This window comes from Ammospiza nelsoni, chromosome 28 (assembly GCF_027579445.1).
Source record: "Ammospiza nelsoni isolate bAmmNel1 chromosome 28, bAmmNel1.pri, whole genome shotgun sequence".
Taxonomy (NCBI): Eukaryota; Metazoa; Chordata; class Aves; order Passeriformes; family Passerellidae; genus Ammospiza; species Ammospiza nelsoni.
Window position 1 is genome coordinate 942,538 of NC_080660.1, and position 17,716 is coordinate 960,253.

Below are 17,716 nucleotides of genomic sequence, written 5' to 3' on the forward strand. Positions count from 1 at the left end.
AGGGCTCAGCCCCGCCGCGGGGGGGTCGCGAACGCCGCCACTCTCGCTCCGTGGGCGATGCTGGCCGTGCTGGCCCCGCTGCTGGCCCCGCTGCTGGCCCCGGTAGCGGCGGCGGCCACGGCGGCCCCGGCGCTCCCGCTGACCCTCGCCGTGGTCCTGCCCCGCCGCAACCTCACCTACCCGTGGGCTTGGCCGCGCGTGGGTCCCGCCGTCAGCCTGGCCGCCGCCGCCGTCAACGCCCGGCGGGACCTGCTGCCCGGTTTCACCGTGCGCTGGGTGTTCGGCGACAGCGAGGACCGCCACGGGGTCTGCTCCGAAATGGCCGCGCCGCTCGTGGCCGTGGACCTGTGGCTCGCCCACCGCCCCGCCGCCTTCCTCGGGCCGGGCTGCGTCTACTCCGCCGCTCCCGTGGCTCGCTTCACCGGGCACTGGCAGCTGCCGCTGGTCACGGCGGGGGCCGAGGCTCACGGGTTCGACGACAAGAGCGAGGAGTTCCGTCTGACCACCCGCGCCGGTCCCAGCCACCGCAAACTGGGCGAGCTGGGGGTGCGGCTGCACCGGCGCTTCAACTGGACGCGGCGGGCGCTGCTCGTGTACTCGGACGAGCCCGCGGGGGACCGGCCCTATTACTTCGCCGCCGAGGGTCTGTACGTGCAGCTGCCCACCGTGCGCAACCTCACGGTCATGGACGTGGTGTTCCGCGACGGCGGCAACTTCTCCTTCATCATCCACGAGATCAAGGCGAAGGGGCGCGGTGAGCGCGGGCACAGCCGTGGGGCGGGCGGGGATGGGGATGGGGATGGGGATGGGGATGGGGATGGGGATGGGGCGGGTGCGGCGGCGCTGGGGGGGGGTCACGGCCCCATAGAGGAGGGAACGGCCCCATAGAGGAGTGCACAGCCCCACTGGGGTGGGCACGGCCCCATAGAGGAGGGAACGGCCCCATAGAGGAGTGCACAGCCCCATAGAGGAGGGAACGGCCCCATAGAGTGCACGGCCCCACTGGGGTGTACACGGCCCCATAGAGGAGTTCAGAGCCCCACACGGCAGTGCCCAGCCCCATATAGGAGTGCACAGGGTGTGCCCGGCCCCATAGAGGAGGGAATGGCCCCATGCGGGAGTGCCCAACCCCATAGAGGAGTTCAGAGCCCTATAGAGGAGTGACTGGCCCTACAAGAGAGTGCCCAGACCACAGAGGAGTGAACAGCCCCACAGAGGAGCACAGAGCCCCATATAGGATTGCATGGCCCCACTGGGGTGTGCCCAGCCCCTATGGAGGAGGGAACAGCCCCAAATAGGAGTACACAGCCGTACAAGGGAGTGCCCGGCCCCATACAGGAGTGCCCAGCCCCACTGGGCAGTGCCCGGCCCCACAAGGGTGTACCCAGCCCCATACAGGAGTGCCCAGCCCCACGGGGGAGTGCCCGGCCCCATACAGAACTGCCCAGCCCCATAGGGCAGTGCCCAGCCCCACGGGGGAGTGCCCGGCCCCATAGGGCAGTGCCCAGCCCCACAGCGGTGCCCGTGGCTGTGCCAGCCTTGGCACGCTGCGCTGTGCCCGGGGTGTTGTTCATGGCCATACATGGCTGTGCCCAACTTTACAGGGGTGTTCACAACAGCCAGCCCGGGCTGTGCCCGGCTGTGCCCGGCTGTGCCCGGCCTCACAGGGGGGTTTGTGGCTGTTCACGGGTGGCTGACACAGCTGGGCACAGCTGTATGGGGGCGCTGGCAGCTGTGCCCAGCTGTGCCCGGTTTCACGCGGGGATTTCAGGGTTATTCACGGCTGTGCCGAGGTTTCCGTGGGCAGACAGGGCTGTGCTGAGCTCTGCATGGGGACTTCATGGCTGTTCATGGCTGTTCGTGGTTTTACATGGCTGTTCATGGCTGTTCATGGCTGTTCATGGCTGTTCATGGCTGTTCGTGGTTTTACATGGCTGTTCACGATTGTGCACGGTTGTACACGGCTGTACGTGGCTGTTCATGGCTATACACAGTTGTTCATGGCTGTTCATGGTTGTTCACAGTTGTTCATGGTAACACACTGTTGTTCATGCCTGTTCATGGTTGTTCATGGCTGTTCACAGTTGTTCATGGTTGTTCCTGGTTGTTCATGCCTGTACATGGTTTTTCACGGCTGTTCATGGTTGTTCACGGTTGTTCATGCCTGTACATGGCTGTTCATGGCTGCTCATGGTTGCTTAAGGTTTTTCATACCTGTACACGGTTGTTCATGGTAGCACATGGCTGTTCATGCCTGTACATGGTTGTTCACAGTTGTTCATGGCTGTTCATGGGGTTTTTTATGGTTGTTCATGCTTGTTCACAGCTGTTCATGGTTGTACGTGCTTGTTGATGGTAGCACACAGTTGTTCATGGTTGTTCATGCCTGTTCGTGGTTGTTCACAGTCATACCTGGTAGCACACGGTTGTTCATGGCTGTACAGGGTTGTTCATGGTTGTTCACTGCTGTTCATGTTTGTTTATGGCTGTTCATGCCTGTACACAGTTGCTCACAGTTGTTCATGGCAGCACACGGTTGTTCATGGCTGTTCATCCCTGTACATGTTTGTTCAGAGTTCTTCATGGCTGTTCATGGCTCTTCATGGCTGTTCATGGCCCTTCATGGCTGTTCATGGTTGTTGATGCCTGTTCATGGTTGTTCCCGGTTGTTCATGCCTGAACACAGTTGTTCATGGCTGTTCACGGTTGTTCATGATTGTTCCTGGCTGTTCATGCCTGAACGTGGTAGTCCATGGCTGTTTGTGGCTGTTCATGCCTGTACATGCTTGTTCATGGCTCTTCATGGTTGCTCACAGTTGTTCATGCCTGTCCGTGGTTGTCCATGATTGTTCATGGCTGTTCGTGGTTTTTCATGATTGTTCCTGGTTGTTCATGCCTGTACGTGGTTTTTCATGCCTGTTCATGGTTGTTCACAGTTGTTCACGGCGGCACGTGGTTGTCCATGGCTGTTCATGGTTTTTTATGGGTTTTTTATGGTTTTTCATGGTTGTCCACAGTTGTTTGAGGTTTTTCATGCCTGCACACAGCTGTTCATGGCTGTTCATGCCTGTACATTGTTTTTCATGGTTGTACACAGTTGTTCACGGCTGTTCATGGTAGCACACGGCTGTTCATGCCTGTCCATGGCTGTTCATGGCTGTTCATGGTTTTTCATGGCTGCACATGGTTGCTCATGGCAGCACACAGCTGTTCATGCCTGTCCATGGCTGTTCATGGTTTTTCATGGCTGCACATGGTTGTTCACAGTTGTCCATGGTTTTTCATGGTTGTCCATGCCTGTCCATGGCTGTTCCTTTTTTTTCATGGTTTTTTTCATGTTTTTTTTATGGTTTTTCATGGCTGTCCACGCCTGCCCACAGCCCACCCCAGCCATCCCCCCATACCCCCATATCCCACCCCCCAACACTGCCCCTGCCCCACCGCGGACCCCTCCCCACCCACCGCGGTGTCCCCACAAATCTCCGGGCGTTGTCACCAACCCCGAGGGCACCGGGATCCCCAGGGAGGCGCCGGGAACCCCGAGTTTCACCGGGAGGCACCGGGGGGCACCGGGGGGCACCGGGGGGCACCGGGATCCCGGGCTCGCTCGGCGCGGGCTCGGTCCCGCGGGTGAATCTCGGCTCCCCCGGGGCGGGCACGGCCGGAGGGGCCCCCGGGGTCACGGAGCCGCCGGGAATCCGTCAGGGCCGCGGCGAGGAGGAAACGGAGTCGGGAAAACAGGAAACGGCACCGGGGCTGCGCCCGGGACAGCGCCGGGCAGGGCGCGGGGGGCGGGACCCCCACACCAGGGACCCCCGGGATTTGGGTGGGGGTCTCGGGGCTGTGTCACACTATAATGAGAGACCCCCAAGACTGGGGCTGGGGTCTCCAGGGGTCTCCCATGGGGTCTCGGGGCTGTGTCACACAATAACCAGAGACCCCCGGGATTGGGGCTGGGGTCTCCAGGGGTCTCCCATGGGGTCTCGGGGCTGTGTCCCCCAATAACTCGGGACCCTGGGATTGGGTTGGGGGTCTCGGGGCTGTGTCACACAGCAATCAGGGACCCCCGGGATGTGGGGCTGGGGTCTCCAGGGGTGTTGGGGGTTTCAGGGCTGTGTCTCCCAATGACCTGGAACTCCATGATTTGGGTGGGGGTCTCGGGGCTGTCCCCCCTCCAAGAGCTCTGTCCCCCAATAACCCGGGATCCCCCGGATTTGGGTGGGGGTCTCAGTGCTGTATTTGGGGCAGGGGTCTCAGGGCTGTATTTGGGGGGGGGTCTCAGTGCCATCCCCCTCCCCACAGTGGTGTACCTGTGCTGTTCCCCGGACACGCTGCGGGCGCTGCTGCTGCAGGCGGGGCTGTGTCCCCAAATAACCCGGGACCCCCAGGATTTGGGTGGGGGGCTCAGGGCTGTATTTGGGGCAGGGGTCTCAGGGCTGTATTTGGGGCAGGGGTCTCAGGGCTGTATTTTGGGTGGGGGTCTCAGTGCTGTATTTGGGTGGGGGTCTCAGGGCTGTATTTGGGGCAGGGGTCTCAGGGCTGTATTTGGGTGGGGGTCTCAGGGCTGTATTTGGGGGGGGTCTCAGTGCTGTATTTGGGTGGGGGTCTCAGTGCTGTATTTGGGTGGGGGTCTCAGGGCTGTATTTGGGTGGGGGTCTCAGTGCTGTATTTGGGGGGGGTCTCAGGGCTGTATTTGGGGCAGGGGTCTCAGGGCTGTATTTGGGTGGGGGTCTCAGTGCTGTATTTGGGGCAGGGGTCTCAGTGCTGTATTTGGGTGGGGGTCTCAGTGCTGTATTTGGGTGGGGGTCTCAGGGCTGTATTTGGGGGGGGTCTCAGTGCTGTATTTGGGGGGGGGTCTCAGGGCTGTATTTGGGGGGGGTCTCAGTGCCGTGTCCCCCCCACAGTGGTGTACCTGTGCTGCTCCCCGGACACGCTGCGGGCGCTGCTGCTGCAGGCGGAGCGCGCGGGGCTCACGGGCGGCGATTTCGCCTTTTTCTACATCGACACCTTCGGGGCGAGCCTGCAGGGCCGGGGCTTCCCCGAGCCGCAACGGCCCTGGAAACGCGGGGACAGCGACGATGCCCGAGCCCGCCGAGCCTTCCAGGTGAGCGCCGGGAGGGGGCACCGACGGCGACAGGTGGGCAGGGACGCACTCAGGTGGGCACAGATGGCCCCAGGTGGGCAGGGGGATGCCCGGGCGTGCGCAGGGACACGGCCAGGTGCACAGGGAGTGCATCCAGGTGGGCACTGATGGCCCCAGGTGAGAAGAGACACGGCCAGGTGAGCGTGGAAATGCCCAGGAGGGTAGAGACATGGACAGGTGAGCACGGGGGGGGGCACGGCCAGGTGGGCACAGATGGTTCCAGGCGGGCAAAGGTGGCCCCAGGTGGGCAGGGGGCATGGCCAGGTGGGCACGGAGAGGTGGGCACGTGGATACACCCAGGTGGGCAGGAAATGCCCAGGTGGGCAGGAACATGGCCAGGTGAGCGGGGGGCACAGCCAGGTGGGCAGAGACACCCAGGTGGGCACGGCGACACGCGGAGGTGAGCACGGCCCGCCCAGGTGGGCACGGGGACACAACTAGATGGGCAGGGACACGGCCAAGTGAGCAGGGACACAGCCAGGTGGGCACAGATGGTTCCAGGTGGGCACAGGGCCACAGCCAGGTGGGCACAGATGGTTCCAGGTGGGCACAGGGACACAGCCAGGTGGGCACAGATGGTTCCAGGTGGGCACAGGGCCACAGCCAGGTGGGCACAGATGGTTCCAGGTGGGCACAGGGACACAGCAGGGAGGGCAAGGTCAGGCCCAGGTGGGTACAGGGACGCCCAGGTGGGCACGGGGCACCCCCAGGTGTGCCCAGCCCTGTCCCCGTGTCCCCCCCAGGCCGTGACCATCATCACGTACGCGGAGCCGCAGAACGCCGAGTACCGACCGTTCCTGCAGAGGCTGCACCGGGAGGCCCGGGAGAGATTCAACAGCTCCCTGCAGGATGGACTGGTGAGACAGGGACACTGAGGGGACACTGAGGGGACACTGGGGACAATGGGGACAATGGGGACACTGAGGGGACACTGGGGACACTGAGGGGACACTGGGACACCGGGGCACAGGGAGAGATTCAACAGCTCCCTGCAGGATGGATTGGTGAGACAGGGACACTGAGGGGACACTGAGGGGACACAGGGGACAATGGGGACACTGAGGGGACACTGGGACACCGGGGCACAGGGAGAGAATCAACAGCTCCCTGCAGGATGGATTGGTGAGACAGGGACAATGAGGACACTGAGGGGACACTGAGGGGACACAGGGGACAATGGGGACACTGAGGGGACACTGGGGACAATGGGGACACTGAGGGGACATCAGGGACACCGGGGGGACAATAGGGACAGAGGGAGAATCAACAGCTCCCTGCAGGATGGATTGGTGAGGGGACAGAGGGGACAATGGGGACACTGAGGGGACACTGGGACACCAGAGGGGGACACTGGGAGGGGACACCAGGGGGACACCGCACCAATCTGGAGCTATCAGGGGACACAGGATGGGTCTGGGGACGGGGACCCCCGGCTGTGCCCTGTCCCCTCGAGCTGTCACCGTGTCCCCAGATGAATTTCATGTCCAGATGAATTTTGTGTCCCCAAATGAATTAATTTCATGTCCCCAGATGAATTTCGTGTCCCCACATGAATTTCACATCCCCACGTGAATTCCCTGTCCCCAGATGAATTCATTAATTCCCTGTCCCCAGATGAATTCATTAATTCCCTGTCCCCAGATGAATTTCATCGCCGCCGCGTTCCACGACGGGGTGCTGCTCTGGGCCCAGGCGCTCAACGAGACCCTGGAGCGCGGCGGCTCCGTCAGCGACGCCTCGGCCATCACCCGCCAGATGTGGAACCGAACCTTCTACGGTGAGACCCGAACCTGCCCGAACCTTCCTGAACCCATCTGGACCCTCCCGGACCTGCTCGGACCTTCCCGAACCTTCCCCGACCCTCCCGAACCCAACCCGGAGCTTCCCGGACCTTCCCGATCCGTCCTGAACCTTCCCGGACCCTCCTGAACCTTCCCGAACCTTCCGGACCCTCCCGAACCCAACCCGGAGCTTCCTGGACCTTCCGGACCCTCCCGGTCCCACCCGGACCCTCCCGAACCTTCCCGAACCCATCGGGACCCTCCCGGACCCCTCCCCATCCTGTCCCCATCCTGTCCTTGTCCCCAGCCCCGTCCCCCTCCCAGGACAGAGATTTTGGGGACTGGGACCCTCCCCCAGCCCCATTCCCGGGTGAGATTTTGGGGACCAGACCCCCCCTTTGAGGCCCCCCATGCCCCCTCCCCAGGTGTCACCCCCCAGCACCCCCCCCCAATCCCGTCCCCCTTCCAGGGTGAGATTTTGGGGACCGGGTCCCCCCCAGCCCCACTCCCAGGTGAGATTTTGGGGCTCAGAGCCCCCCTTTGAAGCCCCCCAAGCCCCCCACGCCCCCTCCCCAGGCGTCACCTCCCCGTCCCCCTCCCAGGGTGATATTTTGGGGACCAAACCCCCTCTTTGAGGCCCCCCAAGCCCCCCACGCCCCCTCCCCAGGCGTCACCGGCTTCCTGAAGATCGACGAGCAGGGCGACCGCGAGAGCGACTACTCCCTGTGGGACATGGACCCCGAGCTGGGCGAGTTCCAGGTGAGCCCCCAGACCCACGGGGGGTGTCCCGACCCGGCGATGGGTCTGGGGGCTTCCCCCCACCCACTCCCCACCGCCTGCACCCCAAAGATCGTGGCCAACTACAACGGCACCACCAAGGAGATCCAGATGGTTCCGGGCATGGATTTCCACTGGCCGGGCAGCTCGGTGCCACCCGATGTCCCTCCCTGCGGCTTCGAGGGCACCGACCCGCGCTGCCGCAAAGGTGAGGGGGGGTCCCAGCCCCGAGACCCCCGCCCGACCCCCAAATCGGGTGCTGATTGTCCCCTCCTGTCCCCGCAGCCTCGCTGTCCACGCTGGAGGTGCTGTCGCTGGTGGTGAGCCTGATGCTCGCGGCCATCACCGTCACCTCCTTCTTCATCTGCAGGTTTGGGGGGCTCTGGGGGGTCCCGGGGGGTTCGGGGGTGTGGGGAGGGGTCTCACGGAGCCCCCCAATTGGGTGCAGGAAGCTGCAGCTGGAGAAGGAGCTGGCGGCGGAGCTGTGGAGGGTGCGCTGGGAGGATCTGCAGATGAGCAGCCTGGAGAAACACCTGAGGAGCGCGGGCAGCAGGATGACGCTGTCGCTGGTGGGGAAACCGGGGGGCAGCCGGGGAAACCGGGGGGAACGGGACCGGAGGAACCAGGGGGAACGAGGGAAACGGCACCGGGACCGGGGCAGCAAACTGACGCTGTCGCTGGTGGGGAACGGGAATGGGGGAACCGGGGAAACCAGGGGGAACCGGGATAGCAAACTGACCCTGCCACTGGTGGGGAACCGGGAAAACCGGGGCAAACGGGACCAGGAACGGGGAAAACCGGGGCAGCAAACTGACCCTGCCACTGGTGGGGAACCGGGAAAACCGGGGGGGACCGGGACCGGGAACGGGGAAAACCGGGGCAGCAAACTGACCCTACCACTGGTGGGGAACCGGGAAAACCGGGGCAAACGGGACCGGGAACGGGGAAAACCGGGGCAGCAGACTGACCCTGCCACTGGTGGGGAAACGGGGGAAACGGGACCAGGACCGGGGGAAACGGGGCAGCAAACTGACCCTGCCACTGGTGGGGAACAGGAAACGGGACCGGGGAAGCCGGGGGGATAACGGGGGGAACCGGGTAAGCAAAGTGACGCTGTCACTGGTGGGGAACGGGAACGGGACCGGGGGAAGAACGGGGACCGGGGTCACCTCACAGCCCCACAGCTCAGGGACCGGGGGTTTTGGGGACCGGGGATTTTGGGGGCCCTCCCATCCCCTCCGGGTCTCTCTGGGAGCCCCGGGGTCGGTTCCCGTTCTCACCCCGCACCCGCCCCGGGCACAGCGAGGCTCCAACTACGGCTCGCTGCTCACGGCCGAGGGGCAGCTCCAGGTGTACGCCAAGACCGCCTACTACAAGGTACGGGGAGGGGACAGCACCGGGACCCCTCCCACAGTGTCACCACCGTGTCACCACCCCCGGTGTCCCCACCGTGTCCCCAACTGTGTCACCGTGTCCCCATCCCGGTGTCCCCACCGTGTCCCCATCCCGGTGTCACCGTGTCCTGACCGTGTCCCTATCTCGGTGTCCCCACCGTGTCACCGTGTCCCTACCCCTCCTCACCATGTCCCCGTGTCCCCACCGTGTCCCTACCCCTCCTCACCATGTCCCCGTGTCCCCACCGTGTCCCCACCGTGTCCCCACCCCCGGTGTCACCGTGTCGTCACCGTGTCCCCACCGTGCCACCGTGTCCCCACCCCGGTGTCCCCGCAGGGTAACCTGGTGGCCGTCAAGCACGTGAACCGCAAACGCATCGAGCTGACCCGCAAGGTGCTGTTCGAGCTCAAACACGTACGTGAAAACCGGGGGGGGACACCGGGCACGGGCGCCGGGAGGTGACACCGGGCATGGGGTGGGGACACACGGCGGGACCCCCCCGCCCAGCCGTGCCCGGTGTCCCCGGTGTCCCCGGCAGATGCGGGACGTGCAGAACGAGCACCTGACGCGGTTCATCGGCGCCTGCACCGACCCGCCCAACATCTGCATCCTGACCGAGTACTGCCCGCGGGGCAGCCTGCAGGTACCGGCACCGGGCACCGGCACTGGGACGGCACCGGGAGCCTCCCAGGATGCGCTGGGAACGGCACCGAGAGCCGCCGGGGCTGCATCGGGGCCGGGAGAGCACCGGGATCCCGGTGCCGATCCCTCCCCTCACCCCCCATCCCGTCCCCAGGACATCCTGGAGAACGAGAGCATCACCCTGGACTGGATGTTCCGCTACTCCCTCACCAACGACATCGTCAAGGTACCGGGCACGGTCCTGGGGGGTCCCATGCCATAGAATCCCCCATCCCATAGGAATCCCCCATCCCATAGGAATCCCCCGCCCCAAAGGGGTCCCCGTCCCATGGGCATCCCCCATCTCATAGAAATTCCCCATCCCACAGGGGTCCCCTGTCCCATAGGGATCCCCCTCCCCAAATCTCTCCTCCATCCTACAGATCTCCCCCATCCCACAGAAATCCCCCACTCTACAGGAATCCCCCATACTAAAGGGGTCTCCATCCCATAGAAATTCCCCATCCCGCAGGGATCCCATATCCCACAGATGTCTCCCACCCCAGAGGCCTCCTTCACCCCACAGGAACCCCCATCCCATAGAAATCACCCATCCCATAGAATCCCCCATCCCACAGATCTCCCCATCCCACAGGAATCCTCTGACCTACAGGAATCCCCCATCCCCATGAGAATCCCCCATCCCACAGATCTCCCCATCCCGTAGGAATCCTCTGACCTACAGGAATCCCCCATCCCCATGAGAATCCCCCATCCCATAGAATCCCCCATCCCACAGATCTCCCCACCCCATAGGAATCCTCTGACCTACAGGAATCCCCCATCCCATAGAAATCACCCATCCCATAGAATCCCCCATCCCACAGATCTCCCCACCCCATAGGAATCCTCTGACCTACAGGAATCCCCCATCCCCATGAGAATCCCCCGTCCCACAGGAACCCCCCTTCCACAGAAACCCCCCATCTCTCCCCACCCCACATCTCTCCCCCGATCCCCCCGTGCCCTTTCAGGGGATGCAGTTCCTGCACAGCGGCGTCATCGTGTCCCACGGCAACCTCAAGTCCTCCAACTGCGTGGTGGACTCGCGCTTCGTGCTCAAGATCACCGACTACGGCCTGGAGAGCTTCCGCGCGTGCCCCGACGGCGACGGCGACACCCACGCGCTCTTCGCCAGTGAGGCCCCGACGCGTCTCCCCTAAAAAACGTCCCCAAGGTGTCCCCAGAGTGTCCCTGACGGGGTCCCCGTGCCGCAGAGAAGCTGTGGACGGCGCCGGAGCTGCTGCGCATGGAGGAGCCGCCGGCGCGGGGCACGCAGAAGGGCGACGTCTACAGCTTCGGCATCATCCTGCAGGAGATCGCGCTGCGCTGCGGCGTCTTCTACGTGGAGGGCGTGGAGCTCAGCCCCAAAGGTCAGCGGGGACGCGGGAAGGGGTGGCCAGAGAGGGTGGTGAGGTCTGGAGGTGTTTGTGGGTGGTTGGAAGCGTTGGTGGGTTCTTGGGTGAGCCATTGATCCATTCTTGGATGTTTTGATGGGGTCTTGGATGATCTGTTCTTGGATGTGTTCGTTGGTGGTTGGAACCGTTGATGTGTTCTTGAATGATCCATTGATCCACTCTTGGATGATTTGATGGGTTTTTGGATGATCCATTGATTCGTTCTTGAATGTGTTCATGGGTGGTTGAAACCATGGATGGGTTCTTGGATGATCCATTGATCCATTGATGGGTCCTTGGATGATCCATTCTTGGACGTGTTCATGGGTGCTTGGAACCATTGATGGGTTCTTGGATGATCCATTGATCCATTCTTGGATGTTTTGATGGGTGGTTTGGAACCATTGATGTGTTCTTGGACATGGTGATGACTTCCTGGACTGGCCAATAGGATTTTGGACCCATGGATGGGTTTTGGACCCTCAGATGGGTTCTTGGACCTGCTGATGAGCTACTGGATTGGCCAATGGGTTGTTGGACCCATTGATGGATTTTTGACCCAGGGATTGGTTCTTGGACCCCTGGATGGGGTTTTGGACCCGTTGATGTGTTCTGGGACCTTCTGATGACTTCCTGGACTGGCCAATAGGATTTTGGGCCCACAGATGTGTTCTTGGACCCTGAGATGGGTTTTTGGACCTGTTGATGGGTTCTGGGACCTGCTGATGAGCTACTGGATTGGCAAATGGGTTTTTGGACCCATAGATGGATTTTTGGACCTGTTGATGGGTTCTTGGACCTTCTGATGAGTTATTGGACTGGCCAATGGGTTCCTGGACCCTCAGATGGGTTCCTGGACCCCCGTTTGGGTTCCTGGACCCTCTGTTGAGCCCCGGTGGGTGACGGGTCCCCGTCCCCTCAGAGATCATCGAGCGGGTCAAGAGCGGCGAGCGGCCGAGCTTCCGGCCCTCGGCCAACGTGGGGTGCCACCTGGAGGAGCTGGGGCAGCTGATGCAGCACTGCTGGGCCGAGGACGTCCTGGAGCGCCCCGACTTCAACCAGATCCGCGTCCAGCTCCGCAAGTTCAACAGGTGCCACCAGGGACCCCCAGAAAGGGTCCCCGGGTGAGGGGTGACCCCCAAAAAGGGTTCCTGGGTGGGCAGTGACCCCAAGGAAGGGTCCCCAAATGAGGGGTGACATCCAGAGAGGCCTTTGGGGTGGGAGGTGACCCCCAGAAAGGGTCCCAAGTGGGAGATGACCCCCAAAAAAGAGTCTATGGGTGGGAGGTGACCTCCTAAAATGGTCTGTGGGTGGGAGGTGACCCCAAAAAGAGTCCCCAGGTGGGAGTTGACCCCTGAAAAGGTTCCCCAGGTGGAAGGTGACCCCCAAAAGCATCCATGGGCAGGACGTGACCCCCAAAAAGAGTCAATGGGTGGGAGATGACCCCCAAAAAGGGTCCCCAGGTGTGAGGTGACCCCCAAAAAGAGTCCATGGGTGGGAGATGACCCCCAAAAAGGGTCTGTGGTTGGGAGGTGACCCCCAAAAGGAGTACCCATGTGGGAGGTGACCCTCAAAAAGGGTCTGTAGTTGGGAGATGATCTCCAAGAAGAAGCCCCAGCTGTGAGGTGACCTCCAAAAAGGGTCCCCCTGAAAAGTGGCCGTGGGTGGCAGGTGACCCCCAAAAAGGGTCCATGGGTGGGAGATGACCCCCAAAAAGGTCCCCATGTGTGAGCTGACCCCCTCCCCACAGGGAGAGCAGCACCAACATCCTGGACAACCTGCTGTCCCGCATGGAGCAGTACGCCAACAACCTGGAGGAGCTGGTGGAGGAGCGCACCCAGGCCTACCTGGAGGAGAAGCGCAAGGCCGAGGCCCTGCTCTACCAGATCCTGCCCCAGTGAGCTCCGGGGGTCCCGGGGGGATCTGGGGGTCCCGGGGGGGCTCTGGGGGTGGTGGTGCCTGCCCTGACCATGCCCGCTGTCCCCAGCTCGGTGGCGGAGCAGCTCAAGAGGGGCGAGACGGTGCAGGCGGAGGCGTTCGACAGCGTCACCATCTACTTCAGCGACATCGTGGGCTTCACGGCGCTCTCGGCGCAGAGCACGCCCATGCAGGTGGTGACGCTGCTCAACGACCTCTACACCTGCTTCGATGCCATCATCGACAACTTCGACGTCTACAAGGTGAGGGGGACACCTGGGGGACACCTTGGGGACACCTTGGGGACATTTAGGGACAGGTAAAGACATGCAGGGATGTGCTGGACATGGTCAACAACCTCTACACCTGCTTCGATGCCATCATCGACAACTTCGACGTCTACAAGGTGAGGGGGACACCTGGGGGACACCCTGGGGACATTTAGGGACTGGTAGGGACACACAGGGATGTGTTGGACATGGTCAACGACCTCTACACCAACTTTGACGCCATCATGGACAACTTCGATGTCTACAAGGTGAGGGGGACACCTGGGGGACACCTTGGGGACACTTAGGGACAGGTAGGGATACGCTCAACACGCTCAACATGTGGAATTGCCGGGGCTGGTCCCTTCGTTCCCTGTGGAATTCCTGGAATTCCCGTTGTTCTGCAGGGCTGTTCCCTGAGGAATTCCCAGGGCCGTTCCTGCCGAATTCCTGGGGCTGGTCCCTCCTCTCCCGGGGCTGTTCCCTGTGGAATTCCAGGGCTGTTCCCTGAGGAATTCCCGGTATTCGCGGCGCTTGTCCTGTTGTCCCGCGGGGCCGTTCCCTGCGGGGCCGTTCCCTGTGGAATTCCAGGGCTGTACCCTGAGGAATTCCCGGGATTCCCGGTGCTTGTCCCGTTGTCCCGCGGGGGCCCGTTCCCTGGGGAATTCCCGGGGCCGTTCCCCGCGAAATTCCCGGGATTGGTCTTTCCTGTCCCGGGGTCGTTCCGTGCGGAATTCCCGGGGCCGTTCCCTTGGGAATTCCCGGTATTCCCGTTATTCCCGGTGCCGTCCCGCGCAGGTGGAGACCATCGGCGACGCGTACATGGTGGTGTCGGGGCTGCCGGTGCGCAACGGGAAGCTGCACGCGCGGGAGGTGGCGCGGATGGCGCTGGCGCTGCTGGAGGCCGTGCGCTCGTTCCGCATCCGCCACCGGCCCCGGGAGCGGCTGGAGCTGCGCATCGGCATCCACACCGGTGGGAAAAACGGGAACAACGGGATTGGGAATGGGAATGGGAAATGGGAAATGGACATGGGAAGTGGAAATGGGAAATGGGAAATGGAGCTGTGCATCGGCATCCACACCGGTGGGAAAAACGGGAACAACGGGAACAACGGGATTGGGAATGGGAATGGGAAATGGGAATGGGAATGGGAATGGGAATGGGAAAGGGAATGGGAATGGGAATGGGAAAGGGAATGGGAAATGGGAAAGGGAATGGGAATGGGAAATGGAGCTGTGCATCGGCATCCACACCGGTGGGAAAAACGGGAACAACGGGAACAACGGGATTGGGAATGGGAATGGGAAATGGGAATGGGAATGGGAATGGGAATGGGAATGGGAAATGGACATGGGAAATGGGAATGGGAAATGGGAAATGGGAATGGGAAAGGGAATGGGAAATGGAGCTGCGCATTGGCATCCACACCAGCGGGAACAACGGGAACAAGGGGAAAATGGGAATGGGAACGGGGAAAACGGGAATTGGGATGGGCATTGGCATCCACACCGGTGGGGATGGACAGGAAAAATGGGAAAAACGGGAATGGGAAATGGGGAATGGGCATCTGCCACCGGCCCCGGGAGCGCCTGGAGCTGCGCATTGGCATCCACACCGGTGGGGATGGGAATGGGAATGGGGAAATGGGAATGGGAATGGAAATGGGGATGGGAATGGAAATGGGAAACGGGCATCAGCATCCACACTGGTGGGGCACAATGGGAAAAACGGGAATGGAAATGGGGATGGGAACAGGGATGGAGCTGCACATCGGCATCCACACCGGTGGGGAAAAACGGGAACAATGGGAAAAATGGGATTGGGAATGGGAAATGGGAATGGGAACTGGGAAATGGGGATGGGGAATGGGCATTGGTATCCACCCTGGTGGGAATGGGGATGGGGATGGGAATGGAGAAATGGGAATGGGAACAGGAATGGGAATGGGAAATGGGATTGGGAATGGGGAATGCTTTTGGGAATGGGAAATGGGAATGGGATTGGGAAAGGGAATGGGAAATGGACATGGGAAATGGGAATGGGAAATGGGATTGGGAATGGGGAATGCTTTTGGGAATGGGAAATGGGAATGGGATTGGGAAAGGGAATGGGAAATGGACATGGGAAATGGGAATGGGAAATGGGAATGGGATTGGGAAAGGGAATGGGAAATGGACATGGGAAATGGACATGGGAAATGGGAAATGGAGCTGCGCATCGGCATCCACACCGGTGGGAACAGGAACAGGGACAGGAACGGGGATGGGAATGGGGAAATGGGGACGGGAATGGCACCTCAAAGGTGACAGCCCCGGGCTCTGTGTGTCCCCAGGCCCGGTGTGCGCGGGCGTGGTGGGGCTGAAGATGCCGCGGTACTGCCTGTTCGGGGACACCGTGAACACCGCGTCACGCATGGAGTCCAACGGGGAGGGTGAGCGGCTGGGGACACCTGGGGACAATCTGGGGACACTGTGGGGACATTGGGGACACCACGGGGACACCACGGGGACACCGTGAACACCGCGTCACGCATGGAGTCCAACGGGGAGGGTGAGCGGGGCGGGACACTGTGGGGACACTGTGGGGACATTGGGGACACCTGGAGACACCACGGGGACACCTGGGGACACCACAGGGACACCATGGGGACATCTTTGGGACACCTTGGGGACACTGAGGGTGCCATCCCCCCAGCCCTGAAGATCCACATCTCGGGGGTCACCTTGGGGACACTCTGGGGACACTCTGGAGACACTGTGGGGACACCTTGGGGACAGTGATGGTGCCACCCCCCCAGCCCTGAAGATCCACATCTCGGGGGTCACCAAGGCCGTGCTGGAGGAGTTCGGGGGCTTCGAGCTGGAGCTGAGGGGAGACGTGGAGATGAAGGTGAGGCCTGAACCCCAAAAACTGCCCTGAGACCCCAAAACTGCCCCAATACCCCCAAAACTGCCCTGAGACCCCAAAACTGCCCCAGACTGCCCCAACCCCCCAGAACTGCCCTGATAACCCCAAAACTTCCCTGAGACCCCAAAACTGCCCTGAGAGCCCCAAAACCACCCCAAACCCCGGGGTCCCCCCAAGTCTCACCCCCCCTCACCCGTAACCCGGGGTCCCCCAAATCCCCTCAATCTCCCCCAAACCCCGGGGTCCCCCCAACCCCCCCCCCTGCACCCCAAAACCCAAATCCTCCCCAAACCTTGGGGTCCCCTCAATCTCCCCCAACCCCCCCCCAATCTCCGGGGGCCCCCAAATCCCCCCAAATCCCAAATACCCATCACTCACCCCAAACCCCGGGGTCCCCCAAAACTCCGGGCTCCCCCCAGTCCCTCCCAAACCCCCAAACCCGGGATACCCCCAAATCCCCCGCACCCCAAATCCCAGCGTATCCCCAATCCCCCCCCCCCAAATTCTGGGGTTCTCCCAAACTCGGGGATCCCCCCAAACTCGGGGTTCCCCCCAGGGCAAGGGCAAGCTCAGGACCTACTGGCTGCTGGGGGAGCGCGGGGGGAGCAGCACGCGGGGGTGACCCCAAAATCCGCACCCCGAAACCTGCACCCCAAAACCTGCACCGGGACCATGGAACGGGGGCTGGGGGCACCCCAAAACCTGCACCCCGAAACCTGCTCCGGGACCAGCAACGGGGGCTTGGGGCACCCCAAAATCCCTGCACACCCTGAGGGGGCACCGCGGGTGTCCCCCCAAACCGGGGGTGTCCCCAAACCGGGAGTGTCCCCAAACCGGGGGTGTCGCCCCAAACCGGGGGTGTCCCCAAACCGGGAGTGTCCCCCCAAACCGGGGGTGTCTCCCCAAACCGGGGGTCCCGTTTGCAATAAAGCTGCTGTGGAAGCACCCGGGGGTCTCCTTGGGGGGGGTCCCCGAAGGGGCTGCGGGAGGTGGGGAGAGTCCGGGGGGGGTGTCCCGGGAGGGTTCCCGGTGAATTTGGGGTTCCCGGAGGTTTCTGGGGGTTCCCGGGGGCGTTCTCGGGGATCTCGGGGGGGTTTCTGCTGGGTTCGGGGTTCCCGGGAGGTTTTGAGGGTCCCGGTGTGTTCCCGGTGATTTGGGGGTTCCCGGTGCGTTTGCCAGGGGTTTCCCGGTGATTTCGGGCTTCCCGAGGGGTTCCGGGGGGGCGGTTCTGGAAGGTTTCCGTTGATTTTGGGGCTCCCGGTGCTCCCGGGGTTTTCCCGAGGGGGTTCCCCGGTGATTTCGGTGTTCCCGGTGGGCTCGCGGTGCGTTTCCCGGGGGTTCCCGGTGATTTCGGGCTTCCCCAGGGGTTTCCCGGCCATTCCCGTCCATTCCGGTGTCCCCGGTTCTCCCGGGATTTTCCCGCGCTTTCCCCGCCCCCGCGGGTGGGC

General features: G+C 62.5%; 1 protein-coding gene across 2 annotated transcripts; it reads left to right on the forward strand.

Annotated features, from left to right (window-relative positions):
- The first annotated feature begins 25 nt into the window (after positions 1-25).
- On the forward strand, positions 26-17,075 carry NPR1 (natriuretic peptide receptor 1). 2 transcript variants are annotated; one of them, XM_059490271.1, is made up of 21 exons: positions 26-754; positions 4,905-5,104; positions 5,887-6,000; positions 6,785-6,920; positions 7,592-7,683; positions 7,774-7,909; positions 7,987-8,071; positions 8,150-8,270; positions 9,004-9,078; positions 9,433-9,510; positions 9,635-9,739; positions 9,893-9,964; positions 10,752-10,914; positions 10,995-11,150; positions 12,097-12,265; positions 12,925-13,071; positions 13,162-13,354; positions 14,159-14,333; positions 15,694-15,792; positions 16,159-16,250; positions 16,825-17,075. In XM_059490271.1, exons 1-21 carry the CDS (start codon positions 58-60, stop codon positions 16,888-16,890), a joined length of 3,171 nt encoding a protein of 1,056 aa, XP_059346254.1. In that variant the 5' UTR covers positions 26-57; the 3' UTR covers positions 16,891-17,075. The 2 variants fall into 2 exon arrangements, with proteins under 2 accessions (XP_059346254.1, XP_059346255.1); XM_059490272.1 differs by lacking the exon at positions 16,825-17,075 and having other exon boundaries at positions 16,056-16,240.
- The last annotated feature ends 641 nt before the right edge of the window (positions 17,076-17,716 follow it).

Coding starts and splice junctions, on each gene's coding strand:
- NPR1 (XM_059490271.1), top strand. CDS start 58: ATGCTGGCCGTGCTGGCCCCGCTGCTGGCCCCGCTGCTGGCCCCGGTA. Junction 9,740..9,892: donor GCCCGCGGGGCAGCCTGCAG/GTACCGGCACCG, acceptor TCCCGTCCCCAG/GACATCCTGGAGAACGAGAG. Junction 12,266..12,924: donor CAGCTCCGCAAGTTCAACAG/GTGCCACCAGGG, acceptor CCCTCCCCACAG/GGAGAGCAGCACCAACATCC.